The sequence below is a fragment of the Phaethon aethereus genome, assembly GCF_964289735.1.
Source record: "Phaethon aethereus genome assembly, chromosome: W".
NCBI lineage: Eukaryota > Metazoa > Chordata > Aves > Phaethontiformes > Phaethontidae > Phaethon > Phaethon aethereus.
Window position 1 is genome coordinate 5213546 of NC_138581.1, and position 24176 is coordinate 5237721.

A 24176-nucleotide genomic window follows, 5' to 3' on the forward strand; every position below is an offset into this window, starting at 1 on the left:
TATCAAAATTCCCCTGGCAGAGCATCTTCATGCCACCTCACCCTTTTTTATCTATCTGCTCTGCCTGCTGCTTGTCTGAAAAACATGTAGTGAAATACAAAAAACAAAAACGAGAGAGGAAGATTTGTTTATGTATCTGGCAATCCATCTGGTATAATGGTAGATCTTTCTGTGACCTTTTTGTGAAAGCCAGCCCTAACTCACAAAGGCAATGGAAATAGAAACGAGAAGAGAATAGAAGACGACAGCAACAGCAGACAGATCTGTCCTTCCCATTGAATGAGGGATGGCGGGTATTAATGATGAAACACTTTATTTCATTATGAATAGCAAAAACCAGTAGGAAAGAGCAGATTACAGAGAGGGTTTCAGAGAGTCTGTTTATGATTAGATCACACATAGTGCTTATCTAAAGAGGGTACAAGTCATGAACCATGTCCCCTCTTCGATCATTATGTATTCCACGATTACTCCCGGCTGGACCAATTCAGGAAAAAAAGATGTTTTACCCTTGATGGCTAGTTTAAACATGTTTTATCATCTCCTGCCACACTGACATTGTCTAGGGACAGGAATGCCCCACAGTGAATAGAATCAGATGTGTTTCTTTCTAGGTATAATGTTTTCTTCTGCAATAGCTTTCAACTTTCCAGTGCACCAGAAGCATTGAAACAAACAGAAAAAAGAAAAAGAAAATGTAGGGTAGGATTCATCTCACCAATTTGTAACTCTTAAAAAAATTATACTTGTGGTCTTAACTCTTTCTAGTCTAGACTGTTTCTGGTCAGTTCATCTGGGAGAGGAGTCTTAAGCAGTGGTCTGGATCATCTTCTGGAGGGTCTCTGTCACTCTGTCTTCATCAGATTCAGACAGAGCCAGCACAATTAAGTTAGGCTAGGTGGCTAAAGTTAGAGAAAATGAATCCCACAAAAAATGTCCTGCAGCAAACTAGAAAACGGCAGTGATTTTCTCCCCACCATACATACATATTTAACAAAAGTCCCACTTTTTCCTCAAAGAAACCTTTGAGTTACAGTTTGGCTTTTCAGAAGTCATTCAACTTGGATGATTATGTAACATACAGAGGCTGCATCAGGGAAAGACTCCTCTCTTGCAAAGGTCAAATCCAGAGGCCACCAGAAGTACCTCAGATGGCAGCTCTCAGCGAACACACAGATAAAGGAAGAAGAGGTTGTTATGGCAGACACATCCCAAGTGAGATGGGTAAACTTTGGTTAAAACCAAAATCTTGATTTACTTTTGATCTTATAAGAGAAGGAACTCACAATCTCATTTTCTTCAAGGTATGACCCACAGACACAGCTGCAATAGAGCCAGACTGCCTGATGGTTCTTTCTGTGGCACAAAAATGTCCTCGCTTGTTGTTTTTGATTTATGCAGACTTTCTGTATTCTATATGCAGGCATCATATACATGGTAATGCAATAAAGATGGAGAAAGAATAAATACTACTTTCTCATTTTCCAAGCATTAACGAAGCAGGAGGTTTTTATCTCTGTTGTTATAAGATCAATTAGTATGTTGTCAGCTCAGCTACAGCCTACAAATTACATAATTTAGGACAGTTGGTGTCAATTCCTAGTGCCTTATCCAAGTCTCTGTTAAGTCAAAAGAAGGACATTCTTTGGCCTCCGAAGGCTGTGACTCAAGCCTACGCTTTGTTTAAAAATTATGCAGATGTTCAATAAGAAACATAAAATCATAGACACTTTTGTTGGAAGGGGACTCTGGAGGTTATTTAATCCATCTTCCTGCCCAAAGGACTATTGCTAGCATGAGGTCAAATCAGCTAACACTCTGCCCTTGGACACCTCCAGGGATGGTGATGCCACCACCTCCCCAGGTACCTGATCCAGATCTGTACTATTTTCCTAAGAAACACTTTTTTCCTGATGCCCAACCTAAACCTCCCCAGCAATTTGTGGTTGTGGCTCCTTGGGGTACGGTCTGACATCTCCACAGCACATGACCCTGTCATCATTATCACTGTCCTTCCAGGTGGTCAAGGGGCCCTTGTTCACCTGCGCCAGCTCCTGTCCATCTTGGCAACAAACTGCTGAGCCTTCCTCAGTGTCTCGTCATGATCCAGGGACCCAAACTGGCACCATGGTTGGCTCCAGTATGGGCTCTGCAATGCTGAGCAAAGGGGGTAAGATCTTCCCTTCAGCTGCTGGCCATGCTCCTCTGGAGGTAGCCAAATGCGTGGTTTGCATTGAACATTGAAAACTTTCTGTTAGCTCAGATTCAACCTGAATATGAATGTTACTGCTGTAACCTCTGGGTCTTCTTCAACTCCCCAGCATGTACACGTGCAGGGTTATTTCACCCCAGATGCAGAACTTTGCATTTCTCCTTGCTGAACTTCATGGGATTTCTGACTTGCTCAGTCCTCAAGTTTCTCAAGGCCCATCTGGGTTGGCATTCTGCCATTCAGCACATCAGTCACTCCCCCGAATTTAATGTTATTCAGAAATCTGCTGAGGATGCACTGTCATTGTTTAGGGTGTTGATGATGGAGTTCAGTGCTGCAGACCCCAGTATCGACTCATGAGCTATTGCACTCATTGCCAGTTGAGTCTGGTGCAACCACAGTACCTTTATCTCTTCATTTGTCAAATTTGTTACAGTTCCTAAATGTGCCTGACAGTTTCCTGGAATTAACAACAACAACAAAAAAATCAGAGACCCAAATAGGTGAAATGTACATTGATTCAGCAATTTCTGTGCTTTTCTTTCCCATCTCCTGTTAATTGCTTGTGAGGGAAATGTCACGGCATGAGGCCTTCATAAGCTCTTCCTGTGGGGAAGGTTTTGCTAAGAAACAGTTGGGTTTGTGCTTTTTGAGACCTTGCATTAATTGGGAGCCTGCTCCTTGCAAGGAAATGGACTTCAGTTTGCTTTGTTCCTCACCTCAGCAAGCTTTAGGGTCATAAAAGGTACCGCATGTATGGATGAACTGCCTGAATCCCTGATGCTTTCTCTTCCTTCTTAAGTCCTTCCTGGGGAACTGCTGAAAATTAGCCCCAGTTTAATATAGACGATTTTTCACGTGGACACCAAATGTTGCTTTGCCTTTTCTCTGTATGACTCTTTTTCTCTTCCTTTTTTTTTTCCTTTTAGTGTTTTTTCAATCCTTCTATAGGAAAAGTTGTGATTTCTTCCTAATTTCTGTATTCAAATAATTATCCTAAAGAAGTGGCAGCTTTCTCAAGAAGTTTTCAGTACCCCCAAATTTGTCTCTGCATTGTGTTGTGAATGGAGCTGCGGGAAATACTATCCGTGTGGCCCAGAGTGGGTTTACAATACTCTTGTGTAAGAAATGGCTTGGCAGGCAGTTAGAGTTTTCAAAGCTGGGCTATCTAACCGAGGGCAGCAGATGCTGAGTGTCTTTGTAAAACAGATTTGGGATTGATGATCTCATTTTCATTTTCCAAAATTTAAGGGCTTTGGTTCGGACACAGCAATGAATGTCAGCCCATCTGGAATCAACCTGCTTTCTATGAATCCGCTTTTTTATGATGACATCAAAAATAAAAAGCAATGATTTTGGTCAAATTATAAATAGTGCCAGGTAAAAATGTTGTAACACCTTCAGCTACAATGTTCATAAGGTCACTGCAGATGGTGGTTTGGCCTCCAAAAGTCAGGAGAATTGACAGCATGGTTCTTTTCTGCGGCAAAACATGCACAGCAGTGGGCATATGGAATTCAATATCAGGTAATAAAGAGCATCTTAAAAATCATTCTTTTCCTAAGATATATGTAAAAAGAGGTGGAGCAAACTGCTGTATGAGAAACTGGGACTTCTTCCACTGAATGCAGCATGGATAATATTTTGAGAAGCAGGAATATAGAAGGAAGACCTATGGGAGGGGAAAGTAGGCCACCAGATGCCGTAGTGGTTTGGTTGATAATATGCACTCTGCTTTTAAATCCCTGTGCCATGCAACACAGGGAGAGCCGTACGAGGCAGACCCCCGCTGACGTGTCCTGGATGCCACAGGACAGCTTGGAGGAGCTTGTGGAACTGCAGAAAGAGACCACAGTGTGGAAAAGGGACTGTGGCCCAGTGGGAAGCCCAGGACAATGTGTACTAATACTTTGTAGCTAGAAAAGTTAAAATATGTTCTTTAACACTCTTTCATAGATTGCTGGATGTTGCTGGGTAAGTCACTTTTCTTCCCAAGCCACCTTGGGAAAAAGGGAGTCACGACGCTGACATCCTCTGCAAAGCAACGCGATGCACAGTGCTCCGTCAAGAGCAGATACTCCTGCTTCCAATTAGTACTGCTGTCATCGTGGTCACCACACCTTGAATGCAAGGGCAAAGCGTTCCACCTGTGTTCGGGGGATGAGCTGGAAGGGCTGGCTTGTTAGCTGCCATGGGGTGCCCTCCTTGCAGGGCGCAAACTCACGGAAATTCTTTGGCTGTGCCCAGAGCAACCTGAGCATCACTCCAGCCTCATCCAGCCTGCCGTTGCTGCCTCCATTTCCACACGACTGGGGCTGGGTGTCAGCCCTGTGCGGCAGGCTAGCTCGTAACTGTGTGCCTTGGTCTCTTCTTCCAGGAGCGGGCACCGACGCCAACGTGTCCTTGATCCTGTTTGGGGAGAACGGGGACAGCGGGACGCTGGCTCTGAAGGACTCCAACAAGTCTAACAAGTTTGAGAGGAACCAGATGGACGAATTCAACTTCTCGGACATGCTGAGCCTGGGAGATCTCTGTAAAGTGCGGATCTGGCACGACAACAAAGGTCAGGGCAGGGACTTGAGCGGGGTGGTAAAGGGCAGGACAAACGTTTTCACCTGAGGAAACTCATCCTCCTCCAAGGACATGGGGCAGGCTGAGGGCACTGCTCCCAGCTCTGCTGCACCTGGGTAACCTCAAGGATTTTACCTGGATCCTGTGTCCCAGCTTGGCTGCCTCGACCCTTCATGCAGGAGACCATCTCCCTGCGTGCTGGTGTAGTATCTGCTCTAATGGGTCCCCACCTTCAGTCTGAGCTTATAGCCACCACTGCAGCACTGATAGCTCCTCCAAAGCCATCCAGCCTGTTACCCCAACACGCTGACTCTATCAATGCAATACCTTTTTCACTGGTCAATATGGCACTTTCCTAGCAATTTAATGTCATCCTGACATCAGCACCTGGGGTAATGCAACCTGGCATAACTCAGTGAGCTGTAGAAGATAAAGATTTGTGTCTGTCTTTATTACAATCACTACATCAGCTGGTGAGTGTGCAGTGCCCTGCTGAGAGAGATTCTGACATTTCCCCGCTGCTGGATACCCTAACTGGTTTCACACACAGCAGAGCCACTGCCATAGTCATTTGTGTTGTCATTCAGGCACCAAGCAGCATCTTGTAACAAATGCATCACTCACACTGCTGTGATGACATCTCATCCCATTCCACCTTCATCTGAAAGAGATGATCTTGCATTAATGATGACTTGCTTGCTAATGGCAGGCCCTTCCTTCAGCCTAAAGGTGAAGCTTGATGGTTTCCATAGACCCACCTGGGTCAGTACCAACAAGGCAGTTTGGGCAGCAGTATCTATCGTAGTCCTGGGAGGAATGGCAGCAGGACTACCCAGTCATTACCTGGTTGTACTGAGGCAGCTGGTTTATGGCTGGGCTGGGGTTATATGTCAGTATGGACACATCCTGGTCATCATCTTCTCGACTTCTCAAAGTTGTGGCAGATGGGGTAGGCTGCATCTCATGCAATATTAATAAAAGATGCTACCTCTGGATCAAACTCTCCCACTGGAAGTTTGCCTCCTTATTTTTATTTAAAAAAAATAAAAGAAAACTCATTGTAGCTTCTGTCTGTTGTGAAATACGAAATAGGAAATACCACCATCCACCTAACATGATCGTTTATTCCCAGCCACTGCAAGCTTTGGGCTTGTATTTATCACTCCCACAACACAGGACAATTTAGTTGATTAACTTCTGTAATATCATGTTATATAGCTGGTGCTGAATGCAGTAAGGGAGCTGCTTTTACCTGATTTTAGTTGCCAAAATACTTATTCTTTGAATCTGCAGTTTAGATGCAGAAATGGAAAGATCTATCAAAATACCCACTAGAGCTTTAGCTCATCAAACAGGCATCTCTGCAGTTGCACGGGTGGTTCAGAAGTCCTTCTGGGAGCAGCAAGAAATCAATGTGGACTTGCAGATTCCTTTTCAAACATATTACCAGCTAAAATGTCTACAAAAAGAACATTTTCCTCAAGAGGCATTATGGGTCCCTGGTGACTGGTCATGCTGACAGAATGAAATACACCCACCAGAGCAGAGCTGCTCCTTAGGGCTCAGGCACGCTCAGGCTGCCATGTAGGAAGATGAGAACTGGGTCAGACCAAGGGTCTGTCGAGCCCAGAAGCTGATTCCAACAGTGTCATTGGGTGCCCGAGGAAGAGGAGGAACTGGGTGAGCCTGTGTAATCCTTCCCCAATCCTCTGCATCTTACTAGGCATAGCTCAGGGCATCTCTTGAACTCAGTATCACCTTTGTCCTTTAAGTAACTTTCAGTGAATTTTCTCATTCAAGTGCTTGTCCAGACTCTCCAGGAGATATTTAGCACCGATGGCATCCCATGGTGATGAGTCTCATGGGTCTGCTCTCTGCTGCATGACAAGTGAATCTTGTGGATCTAGGCACTTGGCTGCCTTTTCTTTCTTGCACAAGTTGTCACGGTTCACCTTCTCCGTGCCACTGATGATGATGTTGATACAGATTGGAGAGTTACCACATTACAGCTGAGATATGGTAGTTGCTATCTGCATGCTCTTGGTTAGTGGCAAAGGGAAGTAAATGAGTTTAGCCTTAGGCTAGGCAGTAAATAGGCTCGGTTACTTTAAATTTGCTGTGGACTAAGAGCATGTACCCAAAGAGCCACCACAAGCCAGCTAAAATAGTAAACCATGTGCCCAGAACCTGAAAAAATGCTTCATATTTATGAATATAAATACACATTGCAACCTCATATTTTCTTTCCTTATTTCCCCTCATATCACTGGTTTCCATTTATAAATAATAGTTAATAGGGTTTTTACCAGACCTAGCTGACTGCACGGTTAAGCCTTGGACAAACAACAAGCTCAGGTTTTGTTCAGCAAAAATGTACTTGTTTTTCCCTCTAGAAAGAAGGACAACTGCAGTTTAAATCATAACATATGTTGTCTTCATTGTTCTTGCATTAGTCATGTGAAAGGCATATCCTATCTAAAACTTCACACAATGCAGCATGACAGTTTGTTGGGTGGGTAGAGTATTTATTACTGCTGGGATCCCAGGCTATAGCTATCCTTTGCATATATGCTTGCTCTCTCTATATAATTTATATAAATTGGCTGTGCCACTGGTTAGAAATTCCTGGCTCTATTTTTTGGAAAGGATTAGTGGGGTCAAGGTTCGAGGGTCATGTATGTTTTTTGTCAGATGCTTGGGGGACTTTGGGTATTAAAGAAAAATGTGCTTGTATTTACCATTACTTTGAGGCATCAGATGTTGATCATTCTTTCCTTAGGTTTTTTTTTTTCTTTTTTGGACTAAATGGTTCTCTGCCAATGGTCTGTGGAAGACTCAGACTCACACTGGCCTACCCCATTGGTCCTTACATGCTGAACGCTTGGAACATGGTTGATGTTCTTTTCCTAATTTTCTCAACAATCAGCCTCAATGACAGCATCAGTCTGTTTTGACTCACGTCAGCTGCCTTTAGCTAGTTAAGGGAACTGCTAACCATCAAAAGGCTTCTTTTTCTTTCAGACATCACCTGGTCCCAGCAAGAAGTCAACCAATCTGCCGCCATTTCAGGATAAAATACATTTAAGTGGCTTGCCCAAGGTGGCTACTTTGCCATGAAGTCCAGCTCAGCATCCATCCCCATCAGTGAAGCTTTGCTGCAGTGGCTTTGCTCCCAGTTCACATCCCACTTTTGTTTATCTTTTCACTGAAATTTGACTGCAGTGGGGTGTTCAGAGTTGAAGAGACAGTAATTGCAATGGCAAAGACTGTCAGAAGGTCTTTAAATTGCAAACACTGCATTTACCTCCTCTGGAAAAGCATGTTAGTTTTATGGTCCCACTTTAATGCCTTTAAATGCCATTTTCCCCGCAAAAACTGCTGAGCGGCATTTCGGTATGAGATATAAAGGAGGAATGAAACCCCCATCTAATTCCTCTGACTTGAGCAAAATTGATAGGCATTCATTTGAAAACAGGCAGTTTAGAGACTTCACAAGTGCAATTTCAAGGAACTTGTTCCTGATTTTTCGTATGTTTAGAACTCACCAGCAAGAGTCTGGTAACAATGAATTTCTGTGAATGAAACTCAGTTTTAAGTTTTGCTGTGTGTCTTTTTATCTTGCCCCTGTTTACTTTGAGATACTGATGTTCGACCTAATATATTTAGACTCCCTGAGCAAATTTAATCGCTTCCAGACTCCCCATCTCCTGATCTCAGATAGGCACTATGTATTTTCTCATATCCGAGTTCATTTACTTCTACATTTATGCAAGATCAGTATCTGTAGGTCTGTAGAAATGCTGGCTTTCTAAATATAGGCCTCAATTTTTTCTCTGGTTTAAGGTCTAAATCACCATTCTGGAATAATGGCTTAAAGTTTCTCAGTATCTCAGTAATGGAATTATTTACCTATAAAAAGCTTTTTTTTACCCTTTTTTTTGTTTCCTTTTTCTCCTTGCAACAAGGAGATGTGGGAAATCTGGATTTAGCTCCCTCATCTGCCTGAATAGATTTGAACCCAGAGGATAAGCAGTCTTTCTAAAGTCATTAATTTCAGGTTCTTGATTATCTCAGTAGCCATCAGCCAAGGGGAGCCAGGAAGAGTCTAATTACGGATAAACTAGACTTCTCTGTGTTATTATAGGAGCAAAGACAGAAGTAAATACCAAGGTTATGCAGCCCAGCTTCTTCTTTGCCTCAACAGGGCCCTTCTCTCAATTACACCGACTGGTTTGACATTGTCTAATTGAGTTTTAAATAGCCTAACTGCCCCAGTGACTCCTTTTATGTGGCTCTTCCAGCGGAGAAAGTACCTTATCCCCCTTTCTTGATCTGGACCCAAGTCAAAAGCATTGCTATACCCTTGTATTTCCTTTCTTTCTCTGAAGGAACTACCTTTTTCAGGAGCAGTATCTTCGATCAGATCTTGAATTGCCCAGGCCTTGAACTCTCAGGACATGGCTTTTACAGGGATATGTTTCTGCAATTCACAGACATGATTCCAAGCCTTTTTGGCATTTGTATTAAAAGAAACCTAAATATCTGCCTTTTTAGCCCTTTGTAAGGATTTGCTCAGCCATCAGACTTGAGAAGGGCTTTTCTAAGCCGTCTTCTCAGCACTTGACTGTTGCTTCATAAACTCTGCTGATCCATGGGGCAAATTTGTTGAATATTTTTTGCTTTAAATATAAAGTCAGAGGAAGAGAAATAGATATGCAAAACTGCCCAAGGAGACGAGAATCCATCATCCCTCCTGTTTTCTTGATGACTCAGTACAGAGGAAGAAAATGTCAACTCCTGCATCTTTCTGCATGGACTGAAGTCAACACCTTAGACAAGGCACAAACAGGCATGCACGCTGCAGACCTGTGTAGCGTGCCAACAACCATGCCATGGCTGCTTAGTCCTTCAGATTGCCCAAATCTGGCTTCAGCACCTCGGGAGACCCCAGCGCCAACCTGCAGAGCCCTCCTCACACGCTATGCACCTTCCTCCCTCTTCAACGGCAGGTTTTTTCCTGGACTCAACAGTCCAGTCACAAAGATGTGCTACAGGCAGTACAGCCAAGCAAAAGACACAGCAAAGATCTCACAGTCCAGAGTTGATATTAAGTAGAAAAAAAAAAAAAGATGTAAGCAAATAAAACAGCAGACTTGGAGAGAAGGTGAAGACTTCAGTGTTGACATTGCAGAGTCATTCATTTCTTCCCAAATCTCCTGTAACTGCAGAACGCTTCACTACAGAGTGGAAAGAGCCCAAAAGGCCAGATATAGCTGTAGAATTATCAGTTCTGTAAAAACGTTTCTTTTCTACAAGCCTCCTTTGCTCCTCTTGGGGACAAATTATCCTGTGTCCTTGTTAAACGTTTTCGCATCAAGTATGCTTCAGTAAAACACAAAATATGCTTCAATTGCAAGAATATAATCTGAGAAACTGTTGTATCTTCACTCTGAGCTGTTAAGTGTTTTTGTACAGGAGTAGTTTATCAGTAAGATGTGGGTTTTGTTTTGGTTTTGGTTTTGATTTTTTGTCTGAGAGTAATTTATGGGTGGTTTTGACCTGAGTCAAATCCTGGACTGAACAAGTTCCATAGACAAAAGGGGAGGGGGGACAGGGAACCTATTTGTTAAAACTGTCCCAAGTGTTAAGTTTTTTCTTTTTCAAAGGTTGTGAGAGGTTTTGCATCGCCTGTCTGCTCTGATCAGAAAGGTTGTGGTGTGAACTAACATGATCCTAAAGGAGAGAGATACAAAACGGATCTATTTTTATTCTGCCACTGGCTTGCTGAATGACCTTGCATAAATCACATCCCTGTACCTCGTTTTTAATTATGTAAATCAGGGATAAAAATTATTCACCTTCCTAAAGTGTTTTGGGATGTACTGATGCAAAGCTAGATGCCATGATTTTAACACCTCACAATTAACGCTCCTTTTCTAGCGATCTGACTGCTGCTATCAAAACTCCCACCACTTTCTGGGTGACGTCTCAGGTGGTGGGATTTAGGGATGGATGGTCATCTAACCAAGCAGGGGATAAATAATGTCAGAGCACACAAGGCTGATGAACTGTCTTTGCAACGGTCATTACTTTATGTTTCAGAAAATGTAAAAATCTTTTACAAAAAGCAATTAGGGGGCTGAGCAGTGCTGGCTGATGGTTGTCAATGGCTGGGAAGCAGCAATTCTTCACTGGCCCCTGAGCAGCCAATGTCCCAAGCAGGATTTTTCTTTTACTTCAATGGGAATGTAAGCACCAGTAATGACAACTATTATCTTTGATCAGGCATCAGCTGCTTTCAAAACCAAACCAAAGAAGGTCTCCTACAGATAGACAAGGGATAGAGGGGAAGGTCGATGAATATGGCTGCAAAGAGTGGAGACAGTTTAACTTTCATGGACAAGTGTGTATCCAAGCCTGGCTGTGGTTCTGCCAGCACAGATTTGATCCCACCAGCTCTCATTTCGCAAGGAATAGTTAATATTCACTGGAGCAAGGTCAGGGACCAGGTGCCTGGTGAATGATGAACCCACCACGTGGTTTATTCTCAGACTTTTTCTCCCATCCTCCCATGTTTCTGCGTGTGTCAGAATAGCTTAATATTTTAGGGGTGAATATAGGCTAGTGCAAGTGGTGGCTGTTCCCAAGAGGGGCAAAGGAAACTTCTGGTGCTGCAAGTTGGGGTATTAGTTAAATGAAGCAGTGACGTCATTATCTGTGTTACATCTACTACTTCTAACGTCAGACTCGATTGCGCTGACTGCTGCAGAAATGACGACAAGAGGTGCACGATCCAGCCTGTCTGTCCAACGTCAGGAAAGCACAGACTTCTAGCCTTGCCTGGGAAAGAGATAAGAGGGTCCTTTGAAGATCTTGCAGACGTACACAGAGGGTCCTTGCCCAACATCACCCTATTGTCAGCTTGGGCCCTTTTGGAAAGGACTATAAATGGGACAAATAACTGCTCTTTTGGATAAGAACACTTGGGGAACAGAATACATTTCCCTACATGACGCTAAATAATACAACTGCCAGAGTCAAGCAAGCAAAGTGATTCTGTTTTCCCCAAAGCTCTTCTCCTCCTCTAATTACATTTGAAATGTTTTGCACGCTATTGAAAATGTCACTTCCAGCTGCGGACCATTAAGGAACCTACGTGGCACAGACACGGGTTTTGTTAGGGCAGGTTTGCTGCTGGGGATTTTGATGGCAGCAAAACAGGCCTGGAGGGAAGTACCTTTTGTTACAAACATTGAACACTTGTTATGGTGATAGGGGATCTTCCACAAAGGCACAGTGGTGGCCAAACTCTTTTAAAGACCAAGACCTGCATAATCAAGCGGGAACTGCTCAAATATGTGCTATTTCCTCCCTTCTGCCCCAAAGCAGCAATGGAGATGAATGCAGTGGTCCTGGTTTGTACTGGGGTGACTGCAGAAAAGCCCGCGATGCTCTCCAAGGCATTGGTGCAGTCGATTCGCTCCTGAGCCCTTGTTCTCCTGGTATTGTTGGTCGAGGCATCAACAGGGTACAAACTGCAAGCGCTGAAAATTGAGTGATGGAGCAGCTGTGGCTTTCACGGTGGATCAGGATCCACCATCCAACAGCATCCAGGGGAAAGTCTGGTGAGCCACCACTGCAGAGATCCTCCAGTTTCTCCTGCACAACCAGGCTGTGTGAGCAGTGGACAGGACCTAGGAAAGTCAGTCCACCCTACTACGTCTGCACCACTTTTCTAGCTCCTCTTCCTCACTCCTTCATCGGTGCCTGCTCCATAAACCAAGTTGTGCTGAGGATTTGATTCCTCTGGGGTTACGTCTGTATGGGATGTAGTTTCCTTTCCTGTTGCTTCTTGTAACGTCTCTGAGCCCATTGCTCTGCAAGCGCCACACAGGAACAGAAGATGTAAACAGGGTAATAACCTGAATCCAGGATTTCATGACCTGAAAAGTGCAAAGTTCTGCAAATACGGTTTCTTCTCCTTCCACTGATGTGCTCCCCAGCCCACAGAGCCAGCTCAACAGAGGGAAAGTCTCACTTTTAGACTCTGTGCATTTCTGGACTTAGCATTTTTTCCAGATCAATGCAAAAAGAAATTAAATGTGTATTCTCCCAGTCTGAAACAAAAGAAAAACAATGCCTTGTCTGGTAAAGGAGAATCATTTTTTTGGCCCCAAACCAATCCTTCCATTCACATTTTAAATGGGGTTTAATGCTGTGGCAGTGAAACCCTTGATGTGACACCACTTCTGACATGGACAGGGTGGGAAGATGTGTTGCTTTGGACATAACCAGTTCAGCATTCACCTGGGATGAATTATTTCCCTTGAGAAATGAAAAGCAATATAGGATTCTTTACAGCTTCCAGGACTCCTAATCTAATTTAAGTTGCTCACCGTCAGGAAGGAAAACAGCAAAAAGGAAAGACCAATTCTAGTGGAGCGAAGAGAAATATTTTTTTCTCTAAAGCAAACAGGAGGATGCTTTGGGACAGTAGCACCATTTTTCTAAGGGTGACCAGCCAGTGATTTGAGGTACCCTTGTGCTATAAGGGACACCCTGCTGGTATTTGCTTTACAGTGTTGACCCCCTGACAGAGCCCAGACCTTGCTCTTTAAATAGCCCAGAGCTGATAAATGCATCTTTTCCAGAGAACACCAGGAAAAGTTGCTCTTTGTGCTTGCTTCACCCTCAACTCCAACATGTGCTGGAAAGCCAGCTCTGGCCCAGCTCTCCCTGTGATAAAAGAGCAGGTTTTTCTTGCAGCTCTCCTGGTGAGCGGCTACTGGGACCAGGCTGGAGAAGGGGGAGGAGAGTATGTGCATCTCGTTCAGGCTTCTTTCCGATACCCCTGCTTAGCACTGATCCTGTCCCAATCATGCTGTTCACTGCTGGCAACAAGACTAAGATCACTGATTTATTCTATCCCAGTCTGCAGCCATTGATCTCTCTCTCTGGAGAAGGATGGGATGTTTTCTTTCTTTCATCCTGTACTGTTTTAACTAAAGTTTTGATGGAAGCAGAGCAGCCTCCTGAATATGTTGCAGAGATGTTCATTGAACTTAAATGGAGATGAGCCTGCCAAAAAGATTAATGACTGACACTGCCAACATGTTTAGAATAAATTTCCAAACAGCCCCAAAGAGAAAGTTGTTCCAGTTAGGGGGCAGTGGGAACCCTGGGGAACTTGGTAGGATCTGCCCAGGAGGCACTAAACCGGTACTGTTCTATGATTCTAGTACCTTTGTCCTGCTGCTGGAGCCTGGAGGAGGTCTTGCATGTTCGGGTGGTGCACCTAGCTCCTCTGCCTGGGTGCTGCACCTGTGGTATTTGCCCAGGTCTTGTCATTGGCATATGGCACTGTCCTCCCAGTTCAAGAGAGACAAGGACATGCTGGAGTGAGTCCAGTGAAGGGCCACAAAGACAATTAAGGAACTGGAGCACCTGCTGTATGAGGAGAGGCTGAGAGAGCTGGGACTATTCAACTTGGAAAAGACAAGGCTCAGGGGGATTTTGCAGATGCATACAAGTATCTGATCGGGGGAGTAAAGAAGGTGGAGACAGGCTTTTCTCACCAGTGCCCAGTGACAGGACAAGAGGCAATGGACACAAATTGAAATACAGGGAATTCCACTGAAACATAAGAAAAAAGCTTTTTTCTGTGCACGGGAGATCAAACACTGGCACAGGTTTCCCAGAGAGATCAGGGAGTCCCCATTTTTGGAGAATTCAAAACCTGACCAAACACAACCTGAGCAACCTGCTTTAGCTGAGCTTAGTCTAAGCAGGGGGTTGGATTAGATGTTCTTCAGAGAGAACATCTTCCAGCCACAATATTTCTGCAGTTCTGTGCCCCTGCAATTTAAGGAGAAAATGGTATCTTTGGTTGAGGTCTGTGCTTTGTAGCAGTTTATTTCCTAGCTTGAAGAAGGTTCAGGAAGAAGAAGTGCAAAACAGGAATGGCTGTGAGGCTGGTAGAGAACTGCCAGCACATGGTGTGGAGGGATCGCAGTCCACAAGAGCAGGGTGAGGGATTTACATAACTCAAAAAGCTGCTATAATTTTCTTTTGTGGGCTAAAGAAGATTAATATTTGCAAACTAAGGAAGTAGGCACATGGCAGTGAGTTCTTGGAAGAGCAAGAGCTGTTTAATGTCTCTGGGATGTAAATAATATGTCAGCAGAGATCTTTCATCGTGAACATAACCTTTCTTTGTCTGACTAATAACAGGACTTGCAAGTAGAGCTGTCAGAACCTCCCATCCCCCTAAGCTCAACAAAGGCTTCTATTTCAACGAAGAAATCAAGAAAATGTTCCCAAATGCCTTTTTCTTCATTTTCAAGTTGTTTTTTCACTGGGGAAAAAAAAAAAGAGCAGAAGGGGGGAGGAGAGTAGAAAACTAAAAGGGAGCTATGACTCCTCAGAAGGCCCCAAGGCAAAAGTTAGGTGATCTGGTGGTCCCTGCTGGAGCATCCGTCACTTTAGTCTGTCCTATGTTCATGTCCTGTCGCAGCATTAGTGAACTCACCCTGGTTGGTGGCAAAGTCAGGATAGCATAGGTAATTTCCTTGCATGTGCTAGCTGGCAGGGTCAAAGCAGCAAGTTGGAATTGACCTTCAAATCCAAATATGAAGGGTTTGGGGGTAATAAGGGCCATAGAGGAAAAAACTAAAACGTACAGCTTGTGACCAACTAGCATTCCCAAAACCTGAAGGGACCACCACAAACCATGCACACACCGCTATGTCTTTTTTAACACAGACATGTGTCATGGAGGGGTGGGGTTTAGGTGGAACATAAACTCATATCTTTCTCTTTTGGCTTTAAGGCTTCATGTTTCCCTTAAAATGGAAGGAAGAATCTGAAGCAGTTTCTGTGACAGAAGCTGCTCCATTAACTTTTGCCCCCAAACCCTTTGATATCCATGCTTCTGGCTCTGGCAAACAGTTCTGCAGGGCCCTGATGTCCCTGGGGCTTTGTAAAGGTTTGTTGTCCGTAAGCTACAGTTGTGCTTCTTACTGGGACGGTCCCTGTGTTGGTATGTTTACAGCGGGCACACTGGCCCCGGCTGTCCCTGCTCACTGCTGCTGCTACTGGTATTGCAGAAGCCCCATCTCATATAAAGTGTTGGGCAAGGACAAATGATGATCCCTTCCCCAGAGAGCTTGAAATCTAGTTTATCCAGGAGCATGCTCTAACACCCTTATATCTGATCAAAAACCAGCAACCCCCTCAAAAGTATGGCCTGACTCTAGAAGGGGATTATGGTCTTGAGCAAGCCAACATTGCTTTTGGTATCAGAACAATGTCTGTTCACTGGTGACATTTTCTGAAACAAATACCAACCATTTCAGCAGGGTGCTACCAAGGAGAGGTATCCATCTCCTTACCTTGTGAAAATATCCAAATCTTTTTTATTTTGTTGTTTTGCTAGGAATCGCACCAGGTTGGCACTTGGAATATATTGACGTGAAGGACTGCGCCATGGACAAGACATTCCGCTTCCAATGTGATCGCTGGCTGGCTAAAGGTGAAGATGATGGGCAGCTCATAAGGGAACTGGCTTGTGCCAATAATGACATCCTGGAACTGAAGGAACGGACTGGTAAGTTTAGAGTTGACTTGTGGCATTTGCGGAGGGACCTCAGAGGCCTTGGGACCACATCTCCTGCAAGCTGCTCTACTAAGGGTTCCCATGCAATAGATGTTTGTATTTGCAGGCTTTAAGGATTGGATTATTTAAGGTACCCTTTAGTGCAAAAGTGCAATGTTGTGGTAAGAAAAAAACAAATCGGGATTTATGAGGAACAAAAACATCTCATTCTGGGTTGAAACCTAAGAGGGACCCATCTGCAGCAGTTCAATCCAGCAGTAAGCCATAAGGACACATGATTATGGTCTCATTAGAAATAATGGGCTTGAATCTTTGAGGTGGAAAATAAGTTTAGTCCTTAAAGCTTTGTAAGTAACATTGCTCCAGCTTCCTCCTTAACATGTTCTGGGCTACTAGCTCAAGTATCCCAGCTGAATATGATGGCTGAGCTTAACATCCCATAGCCCTGGGTCTGCTCTGGATAATTCCACTGAGTCCAAGGTAATTACACTGGTGTCTAATGTGGTGAGTGAGAGAGAGAGCAAGAGTTATTTAACCGCACTGATAATATGCAAAGTACATCTCAAGAACTCCTGCACTGCAGCGCTCTTTTTCAGGAGAGTCCTGGAGAGTCAATAATCACATTACTTTAGTGTGATTTCACTCTGCCCTGCAAAAATCAGCCTTGTGATTGCCATTTTGGGTACTTACATGCCACCACAGCATCTGAGCGTATCCTGTGGGGGACCTGGATACCCTCACTGGCCCGTTAGGAACGGTGGGACAAAAACTGTAGGATTTGGGCTGTGTTAAAAAAGGAGTGCTGAGTGCAGCAGGGAGCTGGACACAGCTTGTTCAAGAGCAGCTCCATCTACTCTTGCCAGCTGATCAAGCAGTACTCATATTTTTCATCTACTCTACCCCTGTGTGAAATCCAAAGCACGCAGAAGTCTAAAGTCCCACAGGCTTCAGTGTGGTTCCATCCTTATTTTGCAAGTGCTTTCTGGTGTGTTGTGATAAATATTAGTAAGAGAGTTTTTAAGCAAAGTGACAGCCAAATGAAGAGAACTTTCTGGCCATCTGCTCTTCCTTTTCTGTTTAACGTGTGTGTTAATTATGCTTTAAAGCCTATGAGATTGTCACAGTAACAAGCAACAGAGAGGATGCAGAAACAAAGGAAAACATCTGGATCATCTTAGAAGGAAAGCTGGGCCGCTCAAAAGAATTCCTTATGGAGAACTCCTCCAAGAAACGGAGATTTGAAAGGTAGTGGGTCTGGCTGGTGGGCTAGAGGAACTCCCCACCCACTGTGTGTCTTCTACAAATGCCACCTCTTCTCCAGGATGGTTTACAGAGTTGCGTTTGTGCCATGCTGTTTCTCATCCACCTTCCAAAAAGCCTAATGGCTTCTCACCTGGAGTAAAAGGAAGATGTAAAATCAATTTCTGATGGGCAGACACAGAGCAGGTTTTACAATGATAGGAAAAAGGCATTTGGTACAAGAAAATGTAGATGATGCATGTGTGTGTGTGTCGTTTTGTATTAGTAAGTGCAAATGGGCTTCTGGTGAGCCGCCAGGGAGGTTGTGTATTTTTGAGCTGGGAGGAGCAGAAGGAAGCTGGAGGTGTTTTTAATTCCTTTTACAGCATCTCACTGGCAGTGGGAATCAGAGAGAAAGTAAAAATAGTTGGAGGCTAAATGTTGTCAGAGCTGCTCAGATTTGACTTTCCAGGCAAAGTAAGGCTGAAAGATCACTGTCGCGTGAGGAGAGATGAGTATCAGCCTTGGGCGCCGACGAGCTGGAGGCACATCTATCTAACGTGTGGCAGATTCCTTCTCCCATGTGGGACCGAAGTGCTCCAGGTGTGAGACAGGTTTTCTACTTTGTTTAAGGACACCACACGCCCTTAGGAAATGGGAACCTCTTCAAAGTCATGGACACTGCTGATGTTCTGTTGCTTTGCAGGGAGGAAAGGTTTTTCTTGTGGCTCTGAAAAGAAAGGTGAAATTACAGCTGACGTGGACTCTAGTATGAATGGCTGAGATTTCCTGTGAGACAGGAAAGATCAGGAGGAGCTTCCTCCTGACCTTCAGCTGATGGTGTCTACAGCGGAGTTAAAGACACCACTCTCCAAAGCATTAGTCACAGTCCATCCTTGGAGGCAGGTTGGAATAAGGACTGATCCAAGGAGATAAACCTAACAGATATGCATGGGACACGACAGGGAGCCAAGGGTTTGAGAGAGACCTATTTTTTTCTTTAAACTGTTTTCAAGCTGAGCTTCAGGAAGGGTGGCAGAACTAGCAAATTTAAAACAGCTATGGTGGGTAGATGTGTAACAGATACAGTATCTGTCAAGGATGAATGAATAAGTGCCGGAAGGGAAATTAGTCATTCTTTAGCTTTATCTATAATGCGGCAAATTGGTTTTGTGTGTGGAAAGTTTATCCTGGAAAGTCCTAGTGGCAACAATTTAAAATGTCACACCTAATCAGAGAAAATACTACATTTAAATATGGAAATTATACTTTGTGTTGAATGGTGGTAGGTTAAATCAAATTACTTTAAATGAAGGCTTATTTTCTATCTTCTGTAGCCATGTGCAAATTACTTAATGTCCGTACGAGACAAGTGACTGCCAGCCTTCAACACACTAACTGAAACTGCTCCCTGTTTCTTGTAGGGGAGCAATAGACACATTTCAGTTTTCTTCAAAGAATGTTGGTGATATTGCAGCCATCTGTGTTGGTCACTGCCCAAAAGATGGAAAGAAGTCATCTGCAAAAGCTGATGTCTTCTGGCATGTCCAAGAGATTATCGTAACGGAGATGGAGCTTTGCAACAAGTAAGTGCCTTCTCATCTGCAAGAAGCTGCTCCGGGAGGGCATGGGGATGCTGAGCAGCTCCACATGTGTCCTCCTAAGCTTTTCAGACTTGAGCAATAGTGGAAAGTCTTACCAAATCTCCATTCCTTTCTGAAAGCTAAGAACAAGCTGTTTGGTGTGTCGAGCCCACAGCTGACTTGCCTGTGCAATTTCTGAGTCGCTAGAGAGGGCACCTGCACGTGCAGATAAATTTATGACAAGTTGTCTTGGTGAATCTCGCAGCTATGACAAATTAATGTCTCAGCTTGTGAAAAATATTTAAATTGACTGAAATTTAAGGAGTTTGTAGGATGCTCTGCACAGAATTGTCTTTAGGTAAGTCTTGTAAAAAGAGCTCCTAGAAAAGAGCTGAGAGTGAGACAAAACCTGAACCTCCAATTCACGCTGGTTTGGATGAGAGATCCTTCTGGTATGGTCCAAAAGGCCCACTGGAAAGGTTGCATGCAGCTCAGCTACTCTGATTTGAATATGACTGAATATTGGAATATGAAATCTGCCACGGCTGAAAAATGGTACCTGACTGAAGAGCCCTGAACATGTCAGGTCTTACACGCTTTGGTCTGAGGCCCGTCTTTGGAAGAGATGACATTCACAACTCAGGAAGCAGATGATAGCACAAGGATTATGCAGGAACCAGAGAAGATTGTCAAATCAGAACAAACTGCCCTTCAGAGAAAATATCCACAGTGTTAATTGTGGATTTCTTTTCTTCTCCATCACATTTCCATTGCTGCTAAAGAATTTAACTATAAGGAGTTTGTTCCAGCTGAGACAATTGAGTGTTTAAGAAGAAACCCTTGAAGTGGATTTTTTTTTTAGAAGCTAAGAGTCTCTCCTAGCAAATTAATCAGCCAGCAGAAGAGCCACAATAATATTTGCTGAATGAAAACTCAGTCAATTATATACTAAAACATGTTCTTTTCTCCTGGTGGGGAAAAACCTGGAACCCTTAAAGTCCATCTGTGCAGCCAAATCCGTGCACTAAACTGACTGGGAGCATGCTGAAACTGCTGAAGTAGTATATTTGGAAGGTGCCAAAGATTTTCTCATAAAGCCCCCGTTTTTTTGAAGTTGTAAATTAAAGAGGGCAGCCGGGAGATACCAGTAAAGGCTGCAGCCTGTCGTCGCACTGAAGCAGAGCTGCGGCTCCGCAGATGCAGCACTTCACAGTGGTGTTTGCTCTGCAAACGGTCAACTGGAGCAGATCTCACTATGAGACCAAGCTCTTACTTCAGATATTCCTGAACCCAAGCATCAAAAAAATCCACCCAGTCAAGCCAAAGACCAAATTAAAAGAGTTATGATATTGCTGCAGCAATATTTTTTAATTACACTGGGATTTTTGCCTTTTAGTAGTAGATCTTAGTATGTGAAAGGGATTTATTTAGAAGCTTTTTCTTGAAAATCCCAGGGCTAGAAAGGTCATCTTTTTTCTTCTTGCCCCTCATGAAGACTGGCATGCTCCATTATAACTCCAGACCATGAGATACTATGTTAGCCCAGGAAATAAAACTGCAGCAACGAGCAATCTCTCCACCCCACTCTCATGCAGGTTTTCTGTCCCTGAGCCTAAAATTTTGCTCACACCAGTATTTCTCATTTACAAAGCTTCTTTCCAGAGAAAGGAGTGCTTTCCTTTGGCTGCAGAAAATGTCAAAAGTGTTGAAAGCACTTAAGAAACACAGTACTGCTGGAATCCCAGTAAGCCTTCCTCCAGGTGTTTATTTTAGGCGCAGGCACTGCCATCCAGCTACGCTCCCTCCAGGAGGACCTGCTGCAGTTTGGCGAAGGGGGGAGGAGGGGGAAAAACTCATCTGGAAATGATCTGCATCGTTGGAAATGAAATACGTCGTTAAAAGCAGAGTGCTCCAGCCTCTGGCCGGGCGCCAGGTCCGCGGTGCCGTATGGATGTGCTGTGTGCTCCCTGCACGTCCCCAGAGGCAGCACTGCAGAGCCAAGGGCTTTCGGCATCTGGTGCCTATCATTTCTGTGCTCGATGCTTTTTTTTTGCCTGCTAAGGATGGGCTGCGTGATCTAGTCGAGGACGGGGAAGGAGGGTGGGATTTAAACCTCCTCCTCCCATTTTTCCCATTCTCTTTTTCCTAGTTCCTAGCCCAACCTTAACCATACCATCAGCGAGGACAATTGCTGGTCTCCCTGCTCTCAGACCAGCTGTACTCGGCAGCGCTGGGCTGCAGTAGCTGCCGGGCGGATTGCTCGTCCTGCTGCTGTGGGTTTGTGAACGGGCATGCCACTGCACGGGCAAAAGAGGTGACAAGTGCCCCACACCAACCCTCCCAGGTGCGAGGTGTCCGTGGCTGTCTAGGGAGATGTTGGGTTTTCCAGTTGCAGTTGCAATGTTCAATCTGTCTTTCTAGAGAGAAACTCTAGTGCTAGAACACACATGGACAAGTACTGAAACAGCATTAATACTGGGCAATTTAGTAGCGTGCTCAGTCCATAACATTTTCCCAGTACACTGGCCATCCGTACCATTAACATGCTGCTAATCTTCCTTTGGCAGATACTTTTTCAGGTGCAATGTGAAAATCCCTCTGCGTTACAAGAGACGGGACTACAAAGTCTTTGAGTGTGCCAAGGTCACCGAGAGCTTTGCCAGCAAAGCCCGGAGCTTGGTGCCAGTCAAATATGAGACCATCGTGGTCACAGGCTTTGAAAAGGGAGCGGGGACTGACGCCAACGTGTTCATCACCATCTTCGGGTTGAACGGGGACTCGGGAAAGCGGGCGCTGAAGCAAAAGTTCAGGAACCTCTTTGAGCGGGGCAAAACCAACAGGTTTTACCTGGAGACGCTGGACATGGGGGAGCTAAAAAAAGTCCGGATTGAGCACGACAACAGTGGCCTGGCGCCAGGCTGGCTGGTGGAGCGGGTGGAGATCACCAACTCGGCCACCGGTGTGACCACCATATTTCCCTGCGGGAAGTGGCTGGATGAAAACCGGGGCGATGGGTTAATCTGGAGGGAGCTTTTTCCTAGGTACTGAGGAGGGCAGGGCTGCAGGAGGGCTTCAGTCCCTCGTGCATGCACATTTTTCTCATTATACCATTTTATATTGCATTTTACTTTTTAACACACTGCCTTTTATACTGAGAGATTTTTAGCAGCAAGATGTTCTTCCTGGGTTAACATTTTGTAAAAGTAATACTGTTTTTTTTAAAGTGCGTATAAAATTGTGAATGAAATAAATACATTTCTCATTTATGGTTAAAAGCCACAACTAGCAGAGCCATAAATTATGCTTTAACAGCTCAGATGCCATCTTCTGATTTCAGTGCTTCGCCCTGCTAGGTCTGGGAAAGCTCACTGGCCTCCATGACTGATGAGCTCCCCTTTAAGATGAGTAAAAGGAATAAGATAATTGAGCCAATGTATTTAAGAAAATTGAACTTGGAGATCCCCGTTTTTCCCGCTTCTGGCAACAGTGAACACTGCATGTCCGTACACACACGTGCACACCTCCAGAAGACGCCACATTGAAAGCACTGGGCACAGCAGGGCTTTCTGCAGGGAGGTTGGGAAGGACCCATTACCCACTCAGCCAGGTCTGAAGTGGTGGGATTTGATTTTTTCCACCCGTGGTCTTTCCTCCTCAAGCCAGACCCAGCACTCAGGCTGGTTTCATCAGGGTCTGCCCAGAAAGGAGATCTACAGCTACAGTGGCCAAAGCAAAAGACCTACTAAATAATCAATTCCACTGCAAGGAAGCTGTGCTAGCTATATTCAAAGCTGTCTCAGGATAATCTTACCCTATATGGCCTGAATACCAACTCCATTTCAGAGCAGCTGCCGTTCATTTCGATTTTTTTTCTTTTAATAAGGATTGCGTCTTCGCTTTCTTCTGTGGTGGAGAAGGGATTTCCCAGCCGCGATAAGGGCCAGTGCTCCTGTAGGTGAGCTCTTCCCGGCTACTTGCATTTCAACAGGTACCAAGAAAAAAAGCTGTTTACAAATCATTACTTCTGGAGCCCCATCTCCCTCCCCAGGGAGCAAAGCAGCGGGGGGACGTCCTTTGGAGGTGAAAACGGGGTGTCTGAGCCACCATGAGAAGGAGATCTTCCTCCTGGTCTACCCATATCCTAGCTCTTTCCCCCTCCCAGAAGCTGGTTTTAAACAAGTACTTTGTGCAAATGGGGATCAACTGGGTCAAGACTGGGTTAAAGCCACTGAGCCCACCCACCCCCTCAGTCCCTGCTTTGGGGACAATGCTTTGGCTGGGACATAGTATCATAGAATCACAGGATGGTTTGGGTGGGAAGGGACCTTTCAAGACCATCTAGTCCAACCCCCCTGCAGTGAGCAGGGACATCTGCAGCTGGAGCAGGGTGCTAGTTGGACCTGCCTGGCCACAAGGCAGGACTGTCCCACTGCTGAATCCCTGCCTGGTGATGGGCAACGGAGTCCCCAGCAAAGGCTAACGATGCTGAGGCAGGAGTTAGGGGCATGTTGCGAGTGCTGTTGATTGCTCCTGGATATTCGAAAGCTGCTGCATTCCACCAAAGCCTGGCTGGGGAAGCACCACATCTTTATTTTCCACAGCAAGCACCACTGAAAAGACTTGAGCTTATGCAGGTCTGTGTGTGCCAGTTTGCAAATAATAGCTCAGGCTAATTCATTTTAGAAACCTTTATGGTAACTGATGGTTTTGGAGCAGAGCAAGTTGCTTAAATGAGCCCAGTAATTAACCTCATCAATGATCAGCTACTCACTGATGGGAATAATAATAATAGCAGCCCTTACGGGCTGTATTCTCCCTCCTCACTGCAGACTGGTGCTTCCAAGCTCTGAGCAAGGATGGAGCCGAGGGCTGGGAGCTCACAGGAGGAGCAGAACAAATCTCAGGAGGGCTGAAGGTGGGTGTTGGGGCCAGCAGGCATGTTGCATCCCCGGGACCC

The 24176-nt window shown here is 44.8% G+C and overlaps 1 protein-coding gene across 1 annotated transcript in view; it reads left to right on the top strand.

Moving 5' to 3' along the window:
• LOC309415119 (lipoxygenase homology domain-containing protein 1-like) overlaps nt 1-22267 on the top strand; it is a gene marked incomplete at both ends in the record, with an annotated part of 135085 nt that extends 112818 nt beyond the window's left edge. Inside the window, 5 exons of the mRNA XM_082012567.1 lie at nt 4590-4775; nt 16218-16388; nt 17504-17642; nt 19061-19222; nt 21787-22267. Coding sequence (XP_081868693.1) covers nt 4590-4775; nt 16218-16388; nt 17504-17642; nt 19061-19222; nt 21787-22267 — 1139 coding nt within the window. The remainder of the gene's footprint in view (nt 1-4589; nt 4776-16217; nt 16389-17503; nt 17643-19060; nt 19223-21786) is intronic.
• Nucleotides 22268-24176: the final 1909 nt, after the last annotated feature.